The 18,603-nt window shown below is 46.6% G+C and overlaps 1 protein-coding gene across 2 annotated transcripts in view; it reads left to right on the plus strand.

Annotated features, from left to right (window-relative positions):
- Nucleotides 1-18,603, plus strand: part of LOC106609686 (palmitoyltransferase ZDHHC17) — a 68,707-nt gene that overhangs the window by 8,929 nt on the left and 41,175 nt on the right. The window contains exons 1-4 of one of the 2 annotated variants that reach the window (XM_045700103.1): nucleotides 5,485-5,551; nucleotides 6,778-6,881; nucleotides 12,523-12,645; nucleotides 18,281-18,358. In XM_045700103.1, coding sequence (XP_045556059.1) covers nucleotides 18,303-18,358 — 56 coding nt within the window. In that variant the 5' untranslated portion in view covers nucleotides 5,485-5,551; nucleotides 6,778-6,881; nucleotides 12,523-12,645; nucleotides 18,281-18,302. Of the gene's footprint in view, nucleotides 1-5,484; nucleotides 5,552-6,777; nucleotides 6,882-12,522; nucleotides 12,646-18,280; nucleotides 18,359-18,603 lie in introns of those variants that run through there. The other variant, XM_045700102.1, reaches the window with a different exon arrangement.

Raw genomic sequence — 18,603 nt, forward strand, 5'->3', positions numbered from 1 at the left:
TAATGTCATGGTCTGTTCTCGTATGTTACCCCCTGGCAGAGTAATGTCATGGTCTGTTCTCGTATGTTACCCCCCTGGCAGAGTAATGTCATGGTCTGTTCTCGTATGTTACCCCCTGGCAGAGTAATGTCATGGTCTGTTCTCGTATGTTACCCCCTGGCAGAGTAATGTCATGGTCTGTTCTCGTATGTTACCCCCTGGCAGAGTAATGTCATGGTCTGTTCTCGTATGTTACCCCCTGGCAGAGTAATGTCATGGTCTGTTCTCGTATGTTACCCCCTGGCAGAGTAATGTCATGGTCTGTTCTCGTATGTTACCCCCTGGCAGAGTAATGTCATGGTCTGTTCTCGTATGTTACCCCCTGGCAGAGTAATGTCATGGTCTGTTCTCGTATGTTACCCCCTGGCAGAGTAATGTCATGGTCTGTTCTCGTATGTTACCCCCTGGCAGAGTAATGTCATGGTCTGTTCTCGTATGTTACCCCCTGGCAGAGTAATGTCATGGTCTGTTCTCGTATGTTACCCCCTGGCAGAGTAATGTCATGGTCTGTTCTCGTATGTTACCCCCTGGCAGAGTAATGTCATGGTCTGTTCTCGTATGTTACCCCCCTGGCAGAGTAATGTCATGGTCTGTTCTCGTATGTTACCCCCTGGCAGAGTAATGTCATGGTCTGTTCTCGTATGTTACCCCCCTGGCAGAGTAATGTCATGGTCTGTTCTCGTATGTTACCCCCTGGCAGAGTAATGTCATGGTCTGTTCTCGTATGTTACCCCCCTGGCAGAGTAATGTCATGGTCTGTTCTCGTATGTTACCCCCTGGCAGAGTAATGTCATGGTCTGTTCTCGTATGTTACCCCCTGGCAGAGTAATGTCATGGTCTGTTCTCGTATGTTACCCCCTGGCAGAGTAATGTCATGGTCTGTTCTCGTATGTTACCCCCTGGCAGAGTAATGTCATGGTCTGTTCTCGTATGTTACCCCCCTGGCAGAGTAATGTCATGGTCTGTTCTCGTATGTTACCCCCTGGCAGAGTAATGTCATGGTCTGTTCTCGTATGTTACCCCCCTGGCAGAGTAATGTCATGGTCTGTTCTCGTATGTTACCCCCTGGCAGAGTAATGTCATGGTCTGTTCTCGTATGTTACCCCCTGGCAGAGTAATGTCATGGTCTGTTCTCGTATGTTACCCCCTGGCAGAGTAATGTCATGGTCTGTTCTCGTATGTTACCCCCTGGCAGAGTAATGTCATGGTCTGTTCTCGTATGTTACCCCCTGGCAGAGTAATGTCATGGTCTGTTCTCGTATGTTACCCCCTGGCAGAGTAATGTCATGGTCTGTTCTCGTATGTTACCCCCTGGCAGAGTAATGTCATGGTCTGTTCTCGTATGTTACCCCCCTGGCAGAGTATAGCCATTTGATTACCTGTTCAGGAGTCTTATGGCTTGGGGGTAAAAGCTGTTGAGAAGCCTTTTGGACAAATTCAGGTAGGTCTGTCCGCGTTTCATCCTGTTTGCTTCCATTTGGTTGCTAGTGAATACACCCCTGGCCTACTGACTGTCCACCTTGTGTTTCTCTCACTGCCATGTAGGGAGAGCTGGTTCAGCACTTCACACTACTCCAGTGTAACTCTATTGACATGCTGCAGGGCTGATTGAGCATGGGTGGCTTCAGGCACCCTTCGTGCCTCTCACCGCTCACGCCTGGCTGTCTGAGGCCATTAGTCAAGCCCCCGTGTCCCTTAGCTAACACCCATGGCTGGAGGCTGACATGCTGATCTGATATCATTGGCTACTGGTCTAAAATAGCCCTAACATTTTTGCTCTGTCTTTAGGGGTTTGTTGTATTGCCAAACCATCCTCCACCTCGTCAGATAATGTAGTTACTGCTAGATTGGAGAGACGGGCCGTTATGGCCTCACCAGCAAAATAACGTCTCTGTTCCTGGAAGAAGTTGCTTGGACCTGTTTCTCAGCATTTTTTCAAGTCATCAGATCATGTTACTTACCGCTCTCAGTTCTAAACGACATAACAGTGCATGAAATGGCCCCAATCCAAATGCCCCTAACTTCACCGATAGCAAATTGGTGGTTTAAAAAATACCTCTCCTGAGTGGAGTATTCTGATGAAGACTTACTGTAAGCTAGTGTTTCCCATACCTAGCTCTGTTCTACCTCAGGCCAGTGTTTGGCTTCCATTGTTTTCAATTGACAAATTTGATACCTTATGGTCATGTGTAGCTCCGTTGGTAGAGTGGCTCTTGCAACGCCAGGGTCGTGCGTTCGATACCCACTGGGGCCGCCCATAAGAAAATGAAGGCTATGCACGCACTACTGTAAGTCGCTTTGGTCAGATAACAACAACAATAATAATAATAATAATAATATGCCATTTATGTCAGAGGTAGAGTTGCACAGTTTGGGGAATATTCAGAGGTGGAAACTTTCCATGGTAATTCACAGGATTATATGGGAATTAACAGAAATATATGCAAATTAATATTAATACCATTTTAAATAAAGATGTTTTTTGTATTGGATATATTTACCATATCATGTGGAGACAGAAACATAAGGTAAAAGTTTTATCATAAGTAGACATAATTGCAAATGATTAAATCCTTCCAATAGAAATAAAATAAAACGATTTAGTTATGAATTGAACTTGAATTAAATGAGTTGACTCTTCACATGGGATGATTTCACTGAACAACAAAAGAAAGGGAATATTGAATGATCCCCAATGATCCATCGCATCTCCCAAAAACGTTTTTCAACATACATCTGTAAAATGACAGTCTAGAAACTAAAGCTTTGGTTGTCTTCCTCTCAGGCTTCCATGTCTTCTCCCTGGACCTCCTCAATGTTCACCTCTTGAACATCAGACTCTGAAGCCTCATCTTCACTGTCACTTTCCAACCTTGTTGAGGATGGCTTGTTGTCAGGCTCAAAAAGCCTTAAACTTGCCCGGATAGCCACCAATTTTTCAACCCTTGTATTGGTCAGCCTGTTGTGTTCTTTGGTGTGTGTGTTCCCAAACAAGGACCAGTTGCGCTCTGAGGTGGCTGATGTTGGTGGGATTTGGAGTTTGATGGAGGCAACGGGAAAGATCCTCAGATAAGTCCCTTCCACCAGGTGGCTGATGAGATATGTTGGCACGAACATATATGAGAACCTTGCCCTCATCCAGGCCAAGGTGGCGAGACACGGTAGTGATGACACCATAGGCCTTGTTGATCTCTGCACCAGACAGGATGCTCTTGCCATCATACTTGGGGTCCAACATGTACTCTGCAGTGTGAATGGGCTTCAGGCAGAAGTCTTAATGCTTTTTGATGTATTTCAGAACTGCAGCTTCCTCTGCTTGGAGCAACAGTAAAGTGGGCAAGGCAGTATGGATTTATTCTCTTACATCTGCAAGCAGAGTCTGAACATCAGACAGGATGGCCTTGTCTCAGTCAATCTGTGCAGTGGCTACTGCTATAGGTTTCAGGAGTTTCAGGCTGCTTACCACTCTCTCCCAAAATACATCATCCAGGAGGATCCTCTTGATGGGGCTGTCCATATCGGCAGACTGTGATATGGCCATTTCTTGGAGAGACTCCTTCCCCTCCAGGAGACTGTCAAACATGATGACTGACAACACCACCCCAACAGGTGTTTCTGGGCAGCTTCAATGTGGTGCTCTTATTCTTCTCACTTTGCTTGGTGAGGTAGATTGCTGCTATAACTTGATGACCATTCACATACCTAACCATTTCCTTGGCTCTCTTGTAGAGTGTATCCATTGTTTTCAGTGCCGTGATGTCCTTGAGGAGCAGATTCAATGCATGAGCAGTACAGGCAATGGGTGTGATGTGAGGGTAGGACTCCTCCACTTTAGACCAAGCAGCCTTCATGTTCGCAGCATGGTCTGTCACCAGTACAAATACCTTATGTGATCCAAGGTCATTGATGACTGCCTTCAGCTCATCTGCAATGTAGAGACCGGTGTGTCTGTTGTCCCTTGTGTCTGTGCTCTTGTAGAATACTGGTTGAGGGGTGGAGATGTAGTCAATTATTCCTTGCCTACGAACATTCGACCACCAATCAGAGATGATTGCAGTACAGTCTGCTTTCTCTATGATTTTCCTTACCTTCACTTGAACTCTGAACTCTGCATCCAGCAAATGAGTAGATAAAGCATGTCTGGTTGGAGGGGTGTATGCTGGGCGAAGAACATTCAGAAATCTCTTCCAATACACATTGCCTGTGAGCATCAGAGGTGAACCAGTTGCATACACAGCTCGAGCAAGACATTCATCAGCATTTCTCTGACTACAGTCCTCTATTGAGTCAAAAAACTTCTGGTTCCAGGAGGGACCACGAGCTGTTGCTTTCGATAAGGTGTCTGATTCATCATTTTCACCTCGAATAGAAGTAGAGGGACTTTTGTCAGAGGTTGCTTGTTGTGAGCGCTGAGGGAACTTTATGCACTTGGCCAGATTCTGCAATCTTTGTTGCATTCTTCACATATGATTTGGCACAGTATTTCAGCTTTTCCTTCTACATTAGCTGCAGTGAAATGTTTCCACACATCAGATCGTGCCTGTGGCATCCTGTAAAGATTAGAAAAAGACGAGTAAAAAAAATAATACAATTCCATGTACAGAAATAGTTAAGCAGTTAAACAACTCCTTTGTAAGATAAATGTTTTAAAATGAAACATGTATGGAAACAGGTGAATTAACACTCCTCAGTTAGCAGGCTCAAGCAAGCTAAAACCCACATGGTAGCAGAAATTAAGTTAGAAATGATTTTAAGACATTTTGCTGCAGGCTACTATTTACTAGTTAACAAAAAATGATGTGTGTCATATAAAATATATTCACCCCACCCAGTATTGTAATCAAAACTGTAATCAAAACCCGAAAGCATTTAGTCCTTGGCTCAGACAGTGTAGTAGTGTGGGCTCAATAGCATCTCATTAGTGTGCAAGATCTTGAGAATCAGCTGTACATGTGATGGAAGAATGCACTGTGCATGCAGAGGGTTGCAATTTCATTGATTTGGGGATAGTTTCACCAAAATATGCCACAAGACCTAGAATTGCCTTGTGTGTATCCCACAAAAAAGGTTCACTGTTATAAGCTAACTTTTTTTAAATGAACTTAAGCAAAATTCCCCAAATTCCAGGGCTTGACTTCCCATGGAAAATTTCCGGAACTATTATGAAAAGTTTCCGACCCTTTGCAACCCTAGTTAGAGGGCATGGATGTGATTTGAGGGCCTTTTGAAAGTCTGCCAGAGGGTAGTCTTTCATCTGCCTGGCATGGCTCCTCCCCCTCTCCTCCCTTTACCTTTCATCCCTCTCCATCCTCCAGTCAGCTCGAGGTCCTCTCCATCCTCCAGTCAGCTCGAGGTCCTCTCCATCCTCCAGTCAGCTCGAGGTCCTCTCCATCCTCCAGTCAGCTCGAGGTCCTCTCCATCCTCCAGTCAGCTCGAGGTCCTCTCCATCCTCCAGTCAGCTCGAGGTCCTCTCCATCCTCCAGTCAGCTCGAGCTCCGCTCCATCCTTCAGGGTAGCTTGTAGATGATGGATTACTATGCATATTTAAAGATCTCATTATAATCCTTACCCCTCATTAACTGACTACCAAGTGTTTTTCCCATCAGATGTTCATCCTTATAGCCTACTGTAGGTCTATATGGTTAATCATTAACCAAGTGTTCATATAGCCTACTGGAGGTCTATATCATTAACCCAGTATCCTTATAGCCTGCTGGAGGTCTATATCATTAACCCAGTATCCTTATAGCCTGCTGGAGGTCTATATCATTAACCCAGTATCCTTATAGCCTGCTGGAGGTCTATATCATTAACCCAGTATCCTTATAGCCTGCTGGAGGTCTATATCATTAACCCAGTATCCGTATAGCCTGCTGGAGGCCTATATCATTAACCCAGTATCCTTATAGCCTGCTGGATGTTTGTATGTACATTAGTATTGAAGGAATATGTAGGTCCTATGGCTGTTAGATATGGAATGGCTGTCGGGCTGTAAAATTATACCTCACGTTCTGTAGGAAGTGAGCCTTGGACAGGTGAGCCTTGGACAGGTGAGCCTTGGACAGGTGAGCCTTGGACAGGTGAGCCTTGGACAGGTGAGCCTTGGACAGGTGGGCCTTGGACAGGTGGGCCTTGGACAGGTGGGCCTTGGACAGGTGGGCCTTGGACAATCCATAGTGGCCAATAGGGCAGGAGCCCATATCTTGAGTCTGTAGCGTGGGGCAGCTTGACGTACAAGCACACCCCCTGGACAGGATGCTAGTATGTCACAGGGCCTTTCATAGGAAAATAGATTTAGTAGGAATCTATATATTGGCCTGTTATGGTTGTATTACAATCAGTACTGTACATGTGAACCAAGTTTTATAATTTTCTGAAAACCCAAACTGCATTCTCCTGGACCAATAGTGTTGTTCAGTAAAGGTTATAGAGACTGAGTGAGAACTGGGGTGTGATGTGTATTTACCAGTCACCAAGGCAGCAGTACAGCAGTCCTCCCGGGGTGAGGGGGGAGGTTAAATGACGTTGCCATGGCATTGCCGTGGAGGCTAATAGAATGTGAAGGGCCTATGTGGGAGGCTCCGGCTCACTGTTGCCCACCATCAGAACATGACACAGCCTCCTCCAACTCTCTGTCGCTCATTCAATTGCTCTCGTGAGACGACGCTGTGCCGTCTGGGTAGGCCCAGAGGCATGGATTGATGAAACTCATGGCTGGTTTTTTTTCTCTGCCAACAGGAACTCAAGCCCCAGAGTCACTATAACCATGGCTACAGTGAGAATGTGGGGCGCAAGAGCCACGTGGATGACTACAGTACCTGGGACATCGTGAAAGCCACGCAGTGAGTACCGCCGGGCTCGCGTGCGTGCGTGCGTGCGTGCGTGCGTGCGTGTGTGTGTGTGTGTGTGTGTGTGTGTGTGTGTGTGTGTGTGTGTGTGTGTGTGTGTGTGTGTGTGTGTGTGTGTGTGTGTGTGTGTGTGTGTGTGTGTGTGTGTGTGTTTGCGCGCAAAGCTTGGCCAGTGTGGTTAAAGGTATACAAGCAATGTGAGCTGGAGAGACTTTTTCCTCATTCTGTAACTGGTTTTAACTGTACCGCAACAGGAAGTGTTTTTATCTTGTGTAGCAGGGAAAATATTATTTCCAGGCTTCACGTTGTTCTCCAGCATATAGGCCTAACTGCTTGAAAAAGTACTGCGGCATCCAAGCAGCTCCCCAGACATGTGCATCCAAGCAGCTCCCCAGACATGTGCATCCAAGCAGCTCCCCAGACATGTGCATCCAAGCAGCTCCCCAGACATGTGCATCCAAGCAGCTCCCCAGACATGTGCATCCAAGCAGCTCCCCCAGACATGTGCATCCAAGCAGCTCCCCAGACATGTGCATCCAAGCAGCTCCCCAGACATGTGCATCCAAGCAGCTCCCCAGACATGTGCATCCAAGCAGCTCCCCAGACATGTGCATCCAAGCAGCTCCCCAGACATGTGCATCCAAGCAGCTCCCCAGACATGTGCATCCAAGCAGCTCCCCAGACATGTGCATCCAAGCAGCTCCCCAGACATGTGCATCCAAGCAGCTCCCCAGACATGTGCATCCATGCAGCTCCCCAGACATGTGCATCCATGCAGCTCCCCAGACATGTGCATCCAAGCAGCTCCCCAGACATGTGGCTAAGAGAAGCTGGCATTTCATCAATCTACACACACTACCTCATAATAAAGGGAAAAACAGCTTTTTATAAATGTTTGCACATTTATAAAAAAACAGAACTTATTTATTCAGACTCTTTGCTATGAGTCTCGAAATTGAGTTTAGGTGAATCCTGTTTCCATTGATCATCCTTGATGTTTCTACAACTTGATTGGAGTCCACCTTTGGTAAATTCAATTGATTGGACATAATTTGGAAAGGCACACACCTGTCCATAAGGTCCCACAGATGACAGTGCATGTCAGAGCAAAAACCAAGCCATGAGGTCGAAGGAATTGTCCGTAGATCTCCGAGACAGTATTATGTCGAGGCACAGATCTGGAGAAGGGTACCAAAAGATGTCTGCAGAATTGAAGGTCCCCTAGAACATCTTAAATGGAAGAAGTTTGGAACCACCAAGACTCTTCCTAGAGCTGGCTGCCTGCCTAACGGAGCAATCGGGGGAGAAGGGCCTTGGTCAGGGAGGTGACCAAGAACCTGATGGTCACTCTGACAGAGCTCCAGAGTTTCTCTGTGGAGATGGGAGAACCTGTAGACTAGTGTCTATCGATCCCTGCTCCAGGTCATATCACTGCTCTAGACTAGTGGCTAACGATCCCTGCTACGGGGTGAATCTGTACCCCTAGGTACAGATCTAGGATCAGTTACCCCTCCCCCAGTCTTAACCTTTAGTGGGGAAAATGCAAAACTGGCTCAAGATCAGTGTCTAGGAGCAACTTCACACTACACCGCTATCGATACCTCCTCTAGTTGGTTTGCATATAGGGTAACAGACAGGCCCCTAGTATGGAAGCTAGCAGGAAACCACTAACAGAACATTTATTTCCTGTGTGATTTACTACTAGCCTCCATGGACTTGTTTCCTTGTTCTGGCATCGTCAGGACCAGATATGCATCAGCTAGTCTGCATTACCTGTGATTTCCCTTCCCCCATGAATGTGTTCACATGGTATTATGAAACGATCCAGACCAATGGTGTATGAACATAGTGCCTTCAAAGTATTCACACCCCTTGACTTTTTACACATGTTATTACAGCCTGAATTTAAAATGGATTCAATTGACTTTTGTCACGCACAATACCCCATAATGTCAAAGTGGAATTTTGTTATCCGACATTTTACAAACTAATAAAAAATGAAAATCTGAATTGTCTTGAACCAATTTGTTATGGCAAGCCTAAATAAGTCCGGGAGTCAACATGTGCTCAACAAGTCCCATAATAAGTTGCATGGACTCACTCTGGGGGCAATAATAGTGTTTAACCTACTTTTTGAGTGACTACCTCCTCACTGTACCCCACACACAATTATCTAAGGTCCCTCAGTCGAGCAGTGAATATCAAAAATCGATTCAAACACAAAGACCAGGGAGGTTTTACAATACTTGGCAGAGAAGGGCACCTAAAACGCAGGCATTGAATATCCCTTTGAGCATGGTGAAGTTATTACACTTTGGATGGGGTATCTACACCCAGTCACCTCAAAGGTACAGGCGTCCTTCCTAACTCAGTTGTCGGAGAAGAATATGTTCAGGGATTTCACCATGACACCGTACCCAAACCGGCCATCGTGCGCCAATTGATTTTGTCCCCCCCACACCAAACGCGATCACGACATGCAGGTTAAAATATCAAAACGAACTCTGAACCAATTATTTTAATTCGGGGACAGGTCCAAAAGCATTAAACATTTATAGTAATTTAGCTAGCTAGCTTGCTGTTGCTAGCTAATTTGTCCTGGGATATAAACATTGAGTTGTTATTTTACCTGAAATGCACAAGGTCCTCTTCTCCGACAATCAATCCACATATAAAACAGTCAACCGAATTGTTTCTAAATCAAATTTTATTGGTCACATACACATGGTTTGCAGATGTTAATGTGAGTGTAGCGAAATGCTTGTGCTTCTAGTTCAGACCATGCAGTAATATCTAACAAGTAATCTAACAATTTCACAACAACTACCTTATACACACAAGTGTAAAGGAATGAATAAGAATATGTACATATAAATATATGGATGAGCGATGGCTGATCGACATAGGCAAGATGCAGTATATACATATGAGATGAGTAATGTAGGGTATGTAAACATTTATATAAAGTGGCATTGTTTAAAGTGGCTAGTGATACATTTATTACATCCAATTTTTCATTATTAAAGTGGCTAGAGATTGAGTCAGTATGTTGGCAGCAGCAGTTTTTCAGTCTCTCGGTCCCAGCTTTGATGCACCTGTACTGACCTCGCCTTCTGGATGATAGCGGGGTGAACAGGCAGTTGCTTGGGTGGTTGTTGTCCTTGATGATCTTTTTGGCCTTCCTGTGACATCGGGTGGTGGAGCACCCCCTTATCCACATCGACGGGACAGTAGTGGAGAAGGTGGAAAGTTTTTAAGTTCCTCTTCTAGTCATCTCTCCTCCTTCCGGCTTTTTCTTCTTTGGACTTTATATGGCGATCGGCATCTAAACTTTCATCGTTTTACCACGACGACCGACGAACTCAGTTGTCTTTCAATCGCCCACGTGGGTATAACCAATGAGGAGATGGCACGTGGGTATCTGCTTCTATAAACCGATGCGAGAGGCAGGACTTGCACCCCGATCAGCGTCACAAATAGAACTGACTTGAAAGGAATTTTATATCTACATTATAGGAACACCTGTAATTACAAAGTACAATGATTCATGTTTTGCTTTAGCTTGAGATTTATAGTCAGTGGTAGAGACTTTAAGTGCATGAAGAGGTCAACTGTACATAAGTCATATGCCTGTTTTGTTGAAGCTATACTTTCAGTTCCTATTGATACTATGTTCCAGTCTTACTTCTGCTAGCACATGATAGCAATAGGAGGAAGAAGGATTGGGAAACTAACTGCAAATAACAATAAGCTGATCTCCTTCTAGCAGAAACATCTTTGTATTAGCAACTATTAATTATGAGCTTATTTGGTATTGAAGTTAAGGGACATCACCATGGGCGGAGTGAACCTCATTAGGGGATAAAAAGGGAAAACACCATATTTTGTACTGAGTGTGTTACTTGCAAATGACTAAGTGTATACTCCGGGTTGCAATCCTTATTAAACAAACTAACCTCTGATCAAATAAGTTTCTTGTGGTCACTTGTATAACAGGGCCGAATTCTCTTACAATGCTCATTGGCACATGCAAGCAGTGTGGGTGCAATAATTGAATAACACGTATGTTTATGTCCTGAGGTGCTGACCTGTTGCACCCTCTACAACTACTGTGATTATTATTATTTGACCATGCTGGTCATTTATGAACCTTTGAACATCTTGGCCATGTTCTGTTATAATCTCCACCCGTCACAGCCAGAAGAGGACTGGTCACCCCTCATAGCCTGGTTCCTCTCTAGGTTTCTTCCTAGGTTTTGGCCTTTCTAGGGAGTTTTTCCTAGCCACCGTGCTTCTACACCTGCATTGCTTGCTGTTTGGGGTTTTAGGCTGGGTTTCTGTACAGCACTTTGAGATATCAGCTGATGTAAGAAGGGCTATATAAATACATTTGATTTACATTTATTTTGCAGTGTAGTCGGCATGTGAGGCCAATGGTGACTTTATAACAGAGTTTAATGGCTGTGATAAGAGAACTGAGGATGGATCAACAACATTGTAGTTACTCTACAATACTAACCTAATTGACAGAGTAAAAAGAAGGAAGCCTGTACAGAATAACAATATTCCAAAACATGCATCCTGTTTTGCAACAAGGCACTAAAGTAATACTGCAAAAAAAATAAATGACAAAGGAATTAACTTTTTGGCCTGAAATATAAAGTGTTGTGTTTGGGGCAAATCCAATACAACACATTACTAAGTACAACTCTCCACATTTTCAAGCATAGTGGTGGCTGCATCATGTTATGGGTATGCTTCTAATCGTTAAGGACTGGGGAGTTTTTCAGGATAAAAAAATATACGGAATGGAGCTAAGCACAGGAAAAATCCTAGACGAAAACCTGGTCTGCTTTCACACCAGACACTGAGAGATGAATTCACCTTTCAGCAGGACAATAACCTAGAACATAAGGCCAAATCTACACTGGAGTTGTTTACCAAGAAGACCGTGGATGTTCCTGAGATGCCGAGTTACAGTTTTGACTTAAATGTACTTGAAAATTGATGGCAAGACCTGAAAATGGTTGTCTAGCAATGATCAACAACCAATTTGACAGAGCTTGAACAATTTGTTTTAAAGAATAATATGTAAATGTTGCAAATGTAGGTGTGGAAAGCGCTTAGAGACTTACCCAGAAGACTCACCGCTGTAATCGCTGTCAAATGTAATTCTAACATGTATTGACTCGGGTGTGAATACTTATGTAAATGAGATTTCTGTATTTCATATCCAATAAATTTGCATGCATTTATAAAAACATGTTTTCACTTTGTGTTAATGTGTGAGAAATCTATTTAATCCATTTTGAATTCAGTCTAACACAAGTCAAGGAATATGAATACTTTCTGAAGGCACTGTATTAATATGTTGTCATGAATGTGAATATAGTGCAAGGTGCAGACATGGGTCTAGGTTTCCCTCTGGAGTAGAATAGTCTGACTGACAAAGGCCTTGTGTTTCTTTTATTGAAGAAGAAGAACCTAAATCCAGATGCTTCATCCTCCTGATATGAGGGTTCATTTATGTGCTCTGTTAAGGACAGAAAAGGCTGTTATGGCAAGGGATACTGTTGTGGGTGGGTGTAGGGTGTGTGTTGACCCTATTCTAACCTTGTCTACCTACATTCTCCAGGTATGGGATCTTTGAGCGCTGCAGAGAGCTGGTGGAGGCAGGCTATGACGTTCAGCAGCCGGACAAAGAGAACGTCACACTCCTGCACTGGGCCGCCATCAACAATAGAGTAGACTTGGTCAAGTGAGTGACACACACACCTCACTCACATACACACACCTCACTCACATACACACACCTCACACACAGACCTCACACACCTCAGTCACACACTCACATACACACACCTCACTCACATACACACATGCCTCACACCGAATAACCCAATGCCCTTGACCTCCTCTCTCTATTCAGCTGTCTCACATGTGATTTGTGAGTTGCAGTAAACCTACATGTACATGTGAAATGTTACTCCCAACACCCTCCTGTGGAATGTTTCTTATCAGAGGGATTTCCCAGTCAGACTGGAACTCATGCAAGAATCCTGTCCTAGAACCCTGAACTCACATACTCACACAGGACATAGTCCTAGAACCCTAAACTCACATACTCACACAGGACATAGTCCTAGAACCCTAAACTCACATACTCACACAGGACATAGTCCTAGAACCCTAAACTCACATACTCACACAGGACGTAGTCCTAGAACCCTAAACTCACATACTCACACAGGACGTAGTCCTAGAACCCTAAACTCACATACTCACACAGGACATAGTCCTAGAAACCTAAACTCACATACTCATACAGGACATAGTCCCGGAACCCTAAACTCACATACTCACACAGGACATAGTCCCGGAACCCTAAACTCACATACTCACACAGGACATAGTCCCGGAACCCTAAACTCACATACTCACACAGGACATAGTCCTGGAACCCTAAACTCACATACTCACACAGGACATAGTCCTGGAACCCTAAACTCACATACTCACACAGGACGTAGTCCCGGAACCCTAAACTCACATACTCACACAGGACGTAGTCCCGGAACCCTAAACTCACATACTCACACAGGACGTAGTCCCGGAACCCTAAACTCACATACTCACACAGGACGTAGTCCCGAACCCTAAACTCACATACTCACACAGGACGTAGTCCCGGAACCCTAAACTCACATACTCACACAGGACGTAGTCCCGGAACCCTAAACTCACATACTCACACAGGACGTAGTCCCGGAACCCTAAACTCACATACTCACACAGGACGTAGTCCCGGAACCCTAAACTCACACACACACACACACACACACACACACACACACACACAGGACGCAGCCCTGGAACCCTAAACACACACACACACACACACACACACACACACACACACACACAGGACGCAGCCCTGGAACCCTAAACACACACACTCACACACACACACACACACAGAACGCAGCCCTGGAACCCTAAACACACACACACACACAGGACGCAGCCCTGGAACCCTAAACACACACACACACACACAGGACGCAGCCCTGGAACCCTAAACACACACACACACACACAGGACGCAGCCCTGGAACCCTAAACACACACACTCACACACACACACACAGGACGCAGCCCTGGAACCCTAAACACACACACTCACACACACACACACAGGACGCAGCCCTGGAACCCTAAACACACACACTCACACACACACACACAGGACGCAGCCCTGGAACCCCAACACACACACACACACACACACACACACACACACACACACACACACACAGGACGTAGTCCCGGAACCCTAAACTCACATACTCACACAGGACGTAGTCCCGGAACCCTAAACACACACACTCACACAGGACGCAGTCCCGGAACCCTAAACTCACACGCTCACACAGGACGCAGTCCTGGAACCCTAAACACACATGCTCACACAGGACGCAGCCCTGGAACCCTAAACACACACACACACACACACACACACAGGACGCAGCCCTGGAACCCTAAACACACACACACACACACACACACACACAGGACGCAGCCCTGGAACCCTAAACACACACACACACACACAGGACGCAGCCCTGGAACCCTGAACACACACACTCTCACACACACACACACACAGAACGCAGCCCTGGAACCCTAAACACACACACACACACACACACACACACACACACACACACACACACACACACAGGACGCAGCCCTGGAACCCTAAAACACACACACACACACACAGGACGCAGCCCTGGAACCCTAAACACACACACACACACACAGGACGCAGCCCTGGAACCCTAAACACACACACACACACACACAGGACGCAGCCCTGGAACCCTAAACACACACACACACACACACACAGGACGCAGCCCTGGAACCCTAAACACACACACACACACACACACACACAGGACGCAGCCCTGGAACCCTAAACCACACACACACACACACACACACACACACACACACACACACACACACACACACACACACACACACACACAGGACGCAGTCCTGGAACCCCAAACACACACACACACACACACAGGACGCAGTCCTGGAACCCTAAACACACACACACACACACAGGACGCAGTCCTGGAACCCTAAACACACACACACACACACACACAGGACGCAGTCCTGGAACCCTAAACACACACACACACACACACACACAGGACGCAGTCCTGGAACCCTAAACACACACACACACAGGACGCAGTCCTGGAACCCTAAACACACACACACACACACACAGGACGCAGTCCTGGAACCCTAAACACACACACACACACACACAGGACGCAGTCCTGGAACCCTAAAACACACACACACACACACACACACAGGACGCAGTCCTGGAACCCTAAACACACACACACACACACACACACAGGACGCAGTCCTGGAACCCTAAACACACACACACACACACACACACAGGACGCAGTCCTGGAACCCTAAACACACACACACACACACACACACAGGACGCAGTCCTGGAACCCTAAACACACACACACACACACACACACAGGACGCAGTCCTGGAACCCTAAACACACACACACACACACACACACAGGACGCAGTCCTGGAACCCTAAACACACACACACACACACACACAGGACGCAGTCCTGGAACCCTAAACACACACACACACACACACACAGGACGCAGTCCTGGAACCCTAAACACACACACACACACACACACAGGACGCAGTCCTGGAACCCTAAACACACACACACACACACACACACAGGACGCAGTCCTGGAACCCTAAACACACACACACACACACACAGGACGCAGTCCTGGAACCCTAAACACACACACACACACACACAGGACGCAGTCCTGGAACCCTAAACACACACACACACACACACACAGGACGCAGTCCTGGAACCCTAAACACACACACACACACACACACACAGGACGCAGTCCTGGAACCCCAAACACACACACACACACACACAGGACGCAGTCCTGGAACCCCAAACACACACACACACACACACAGGACGCAGTCCTGGAACCCCAAACACACACACACACACACACAGGACGCAGTCCTGGAACCCTAAACACACACACACACACACAGGACGCAGTCCTGGAACCCTAAACACACACACACACACACACACAGGACGCAGTCCTGGAACCCTAAACACACACACACACACACACACACAGGACGCAGTCCTGGAACCCTAAACACACACACACACACACACAGGACGCAGTCCTGGAACCCTAAACACACACACACACACACACAGGACGCAGTCCTGGAACCCTAAACACACACACACACACACACAGGACGCAGTCCTGGAACCCTAAACACACACACACACACACACAGGACGCAGTCCTGGAACCCTAAACACACACACACACACACACACACACAGGACGCAGTCCTGGAACCCTAAACACACACACACACACACACACACAGGACGCAGTCCTGGAACCCTAAACACACACACACACACACACACACAGGACGCAGTCCTGGAACCCTAAACACACACACACACACACACACACAGGACGCAGTCCTGGAACCCTAAACACACACACACACACACACACACACAGGACGCAGTCCTGGAACCCTAAACACACACACACACACACACACACACACAGGACGCAGTCCTGGAACCCTAAAAACACACACACACACACACACAGGACGCAGTCCTGGAACCCTAAACACACACACACACACACACACAGGACGCAGTCCTGGAACCCTAAACACACACACACACACACACACAGGACGCAGTCCTGGAACCCTAAACACACACACACACACACACACACAGGACGCAGTCCTGGAACCCTAAACACACACACACACACACACACACAGGACGCAGTCCTGGAACCCTAAACACACACACACACACACACAGGACGCAGTCCTGGAACCCTAAACACACACACACACACACACACAGGACGCAGTCCTGGAACCCTAAACACACACACACACACACACACAGGACGCAGTCCTGGAACCCTAAACACACACACACACACACACACAGGACGCAGTCCTGGAACCCTAAACACACACACACACACACACAGGACGCAGTCCTGGAACCCTAAACACACACACACACAGGATGCAGTCCTGGAACCCTAAACACACACACACACACACACACACACACACACACACACACACACACACACACACACACACACACACACACACACACACACACACACACACACACAGGACGCAGTCCTGGAACCCTAAACACACACACACACAGGACGCAGTCCTGGAACCCTAAACACACACACACACACACACACAGGACGCAGTCCTGGAACCCTAAACACACACACACACACACACACACACACACAGGACGCAGTCCTGGAACCCTAAACACACACACACACACACACACACACACACACACACACACAGGACGCAGTCCTGGAACCCTAAACACACACACACACACACACACAGGACGCAGTCCTGGAACCCTAAACACACACACACACACACACAGGACGCAGTCCTGGAACCCTAAACACACACACACACGCACAGGACGCAGTCCTGGAACCCTAAACACACACATACTCACACAGGACGCAGTCCTGGAACCCTAACCCTGCAGTTGCAGTGTGCTGTGTGTGGTGCATACGTTGGATTTCTAAAGGTATGCATCACATTGTATGTGTAGAGACGGCGTGACAGAAACGGTAGCAGAAGGTGAATGTTGAACTTTGGTTGCTGTGTACCATTTTGCGCCATGACACTGTCGGTGTGATTGAGACTCTCATACTCACACAGGACAAAGGCTGGCATTGGTCCATTACATTAGTGCAAACATTTTGTATCAGAAAACAAGTTTCTTATTGGATTAGTTCAGTTAGTCCCTCCCTGTTAGCTTCTGTTTGGTCCCTAGTGAAGAGAACCCAGCCATCCTACTGTGCTGTCTTTACCATTGTGGTGCAGAGGGATGTTCTGCTGCAGACTGATGTCCTGCAGTACACACACTGTACAGAACAGAAACACTGCCAGAACCTTGGTCCCTCTGGTTTGAGATTCTATTCTTATACATTCTAATACAACATAGCAGGAAGGGAGAGAACAAGTTCCTGGATGTCTGCTAAGGTCTGAGCCATCGGTTCCATTGGAAGGGCTGACACCCTCTTAATACGTCATATTCCTGGACATCCGGAGGCAACAGAACTGAATTAGTTCACTGCATTAACAATCAAATCTTTTCACCACCTGTTGTTGAGTGAGTGCTAAATGTATTTCTGACTCTGTCGCTGTGTGTAGGTACTACATATCAAAGGGGGCGATGGTGGACCAGTTGGGAGGTGACCTCAACTCCACACCACTGCATTGGGCCACAAGGTAAGAGTGACAACAATAGATGAGGCATTAACAGACTCTGGTTCAGTCTGCTTTCCAGGACCAAGCTTGTCCAGCAGTCTCAAAACATTAGGTCCTGTTGGATATGTTTATCTGTGGACCATCTAGAGAGAGAGGTGAAAGGTTATATACTGTATGAAGTGGAGGTATTGTTTCCAGTGGACTCTCTCCTTTCCCCTGTGTGGGTGTCATAGGGCGTGTTTCTGCTAAAGTCCTTTTCCCCCCCG

Source organism: Salmo salar, chromosome ssa17 (genome assembly GCF_905237065.1).
Source record: "Salmo salar chromosome ssa17, Ssal_v3.1, whole genome shotgun sequence".
Lineage (NCBI taxonomy): Eukaryota > Metazoa > Chordata > Actinopteri > Salmoniformes > Salmonidae > Salmo > Salmo salar.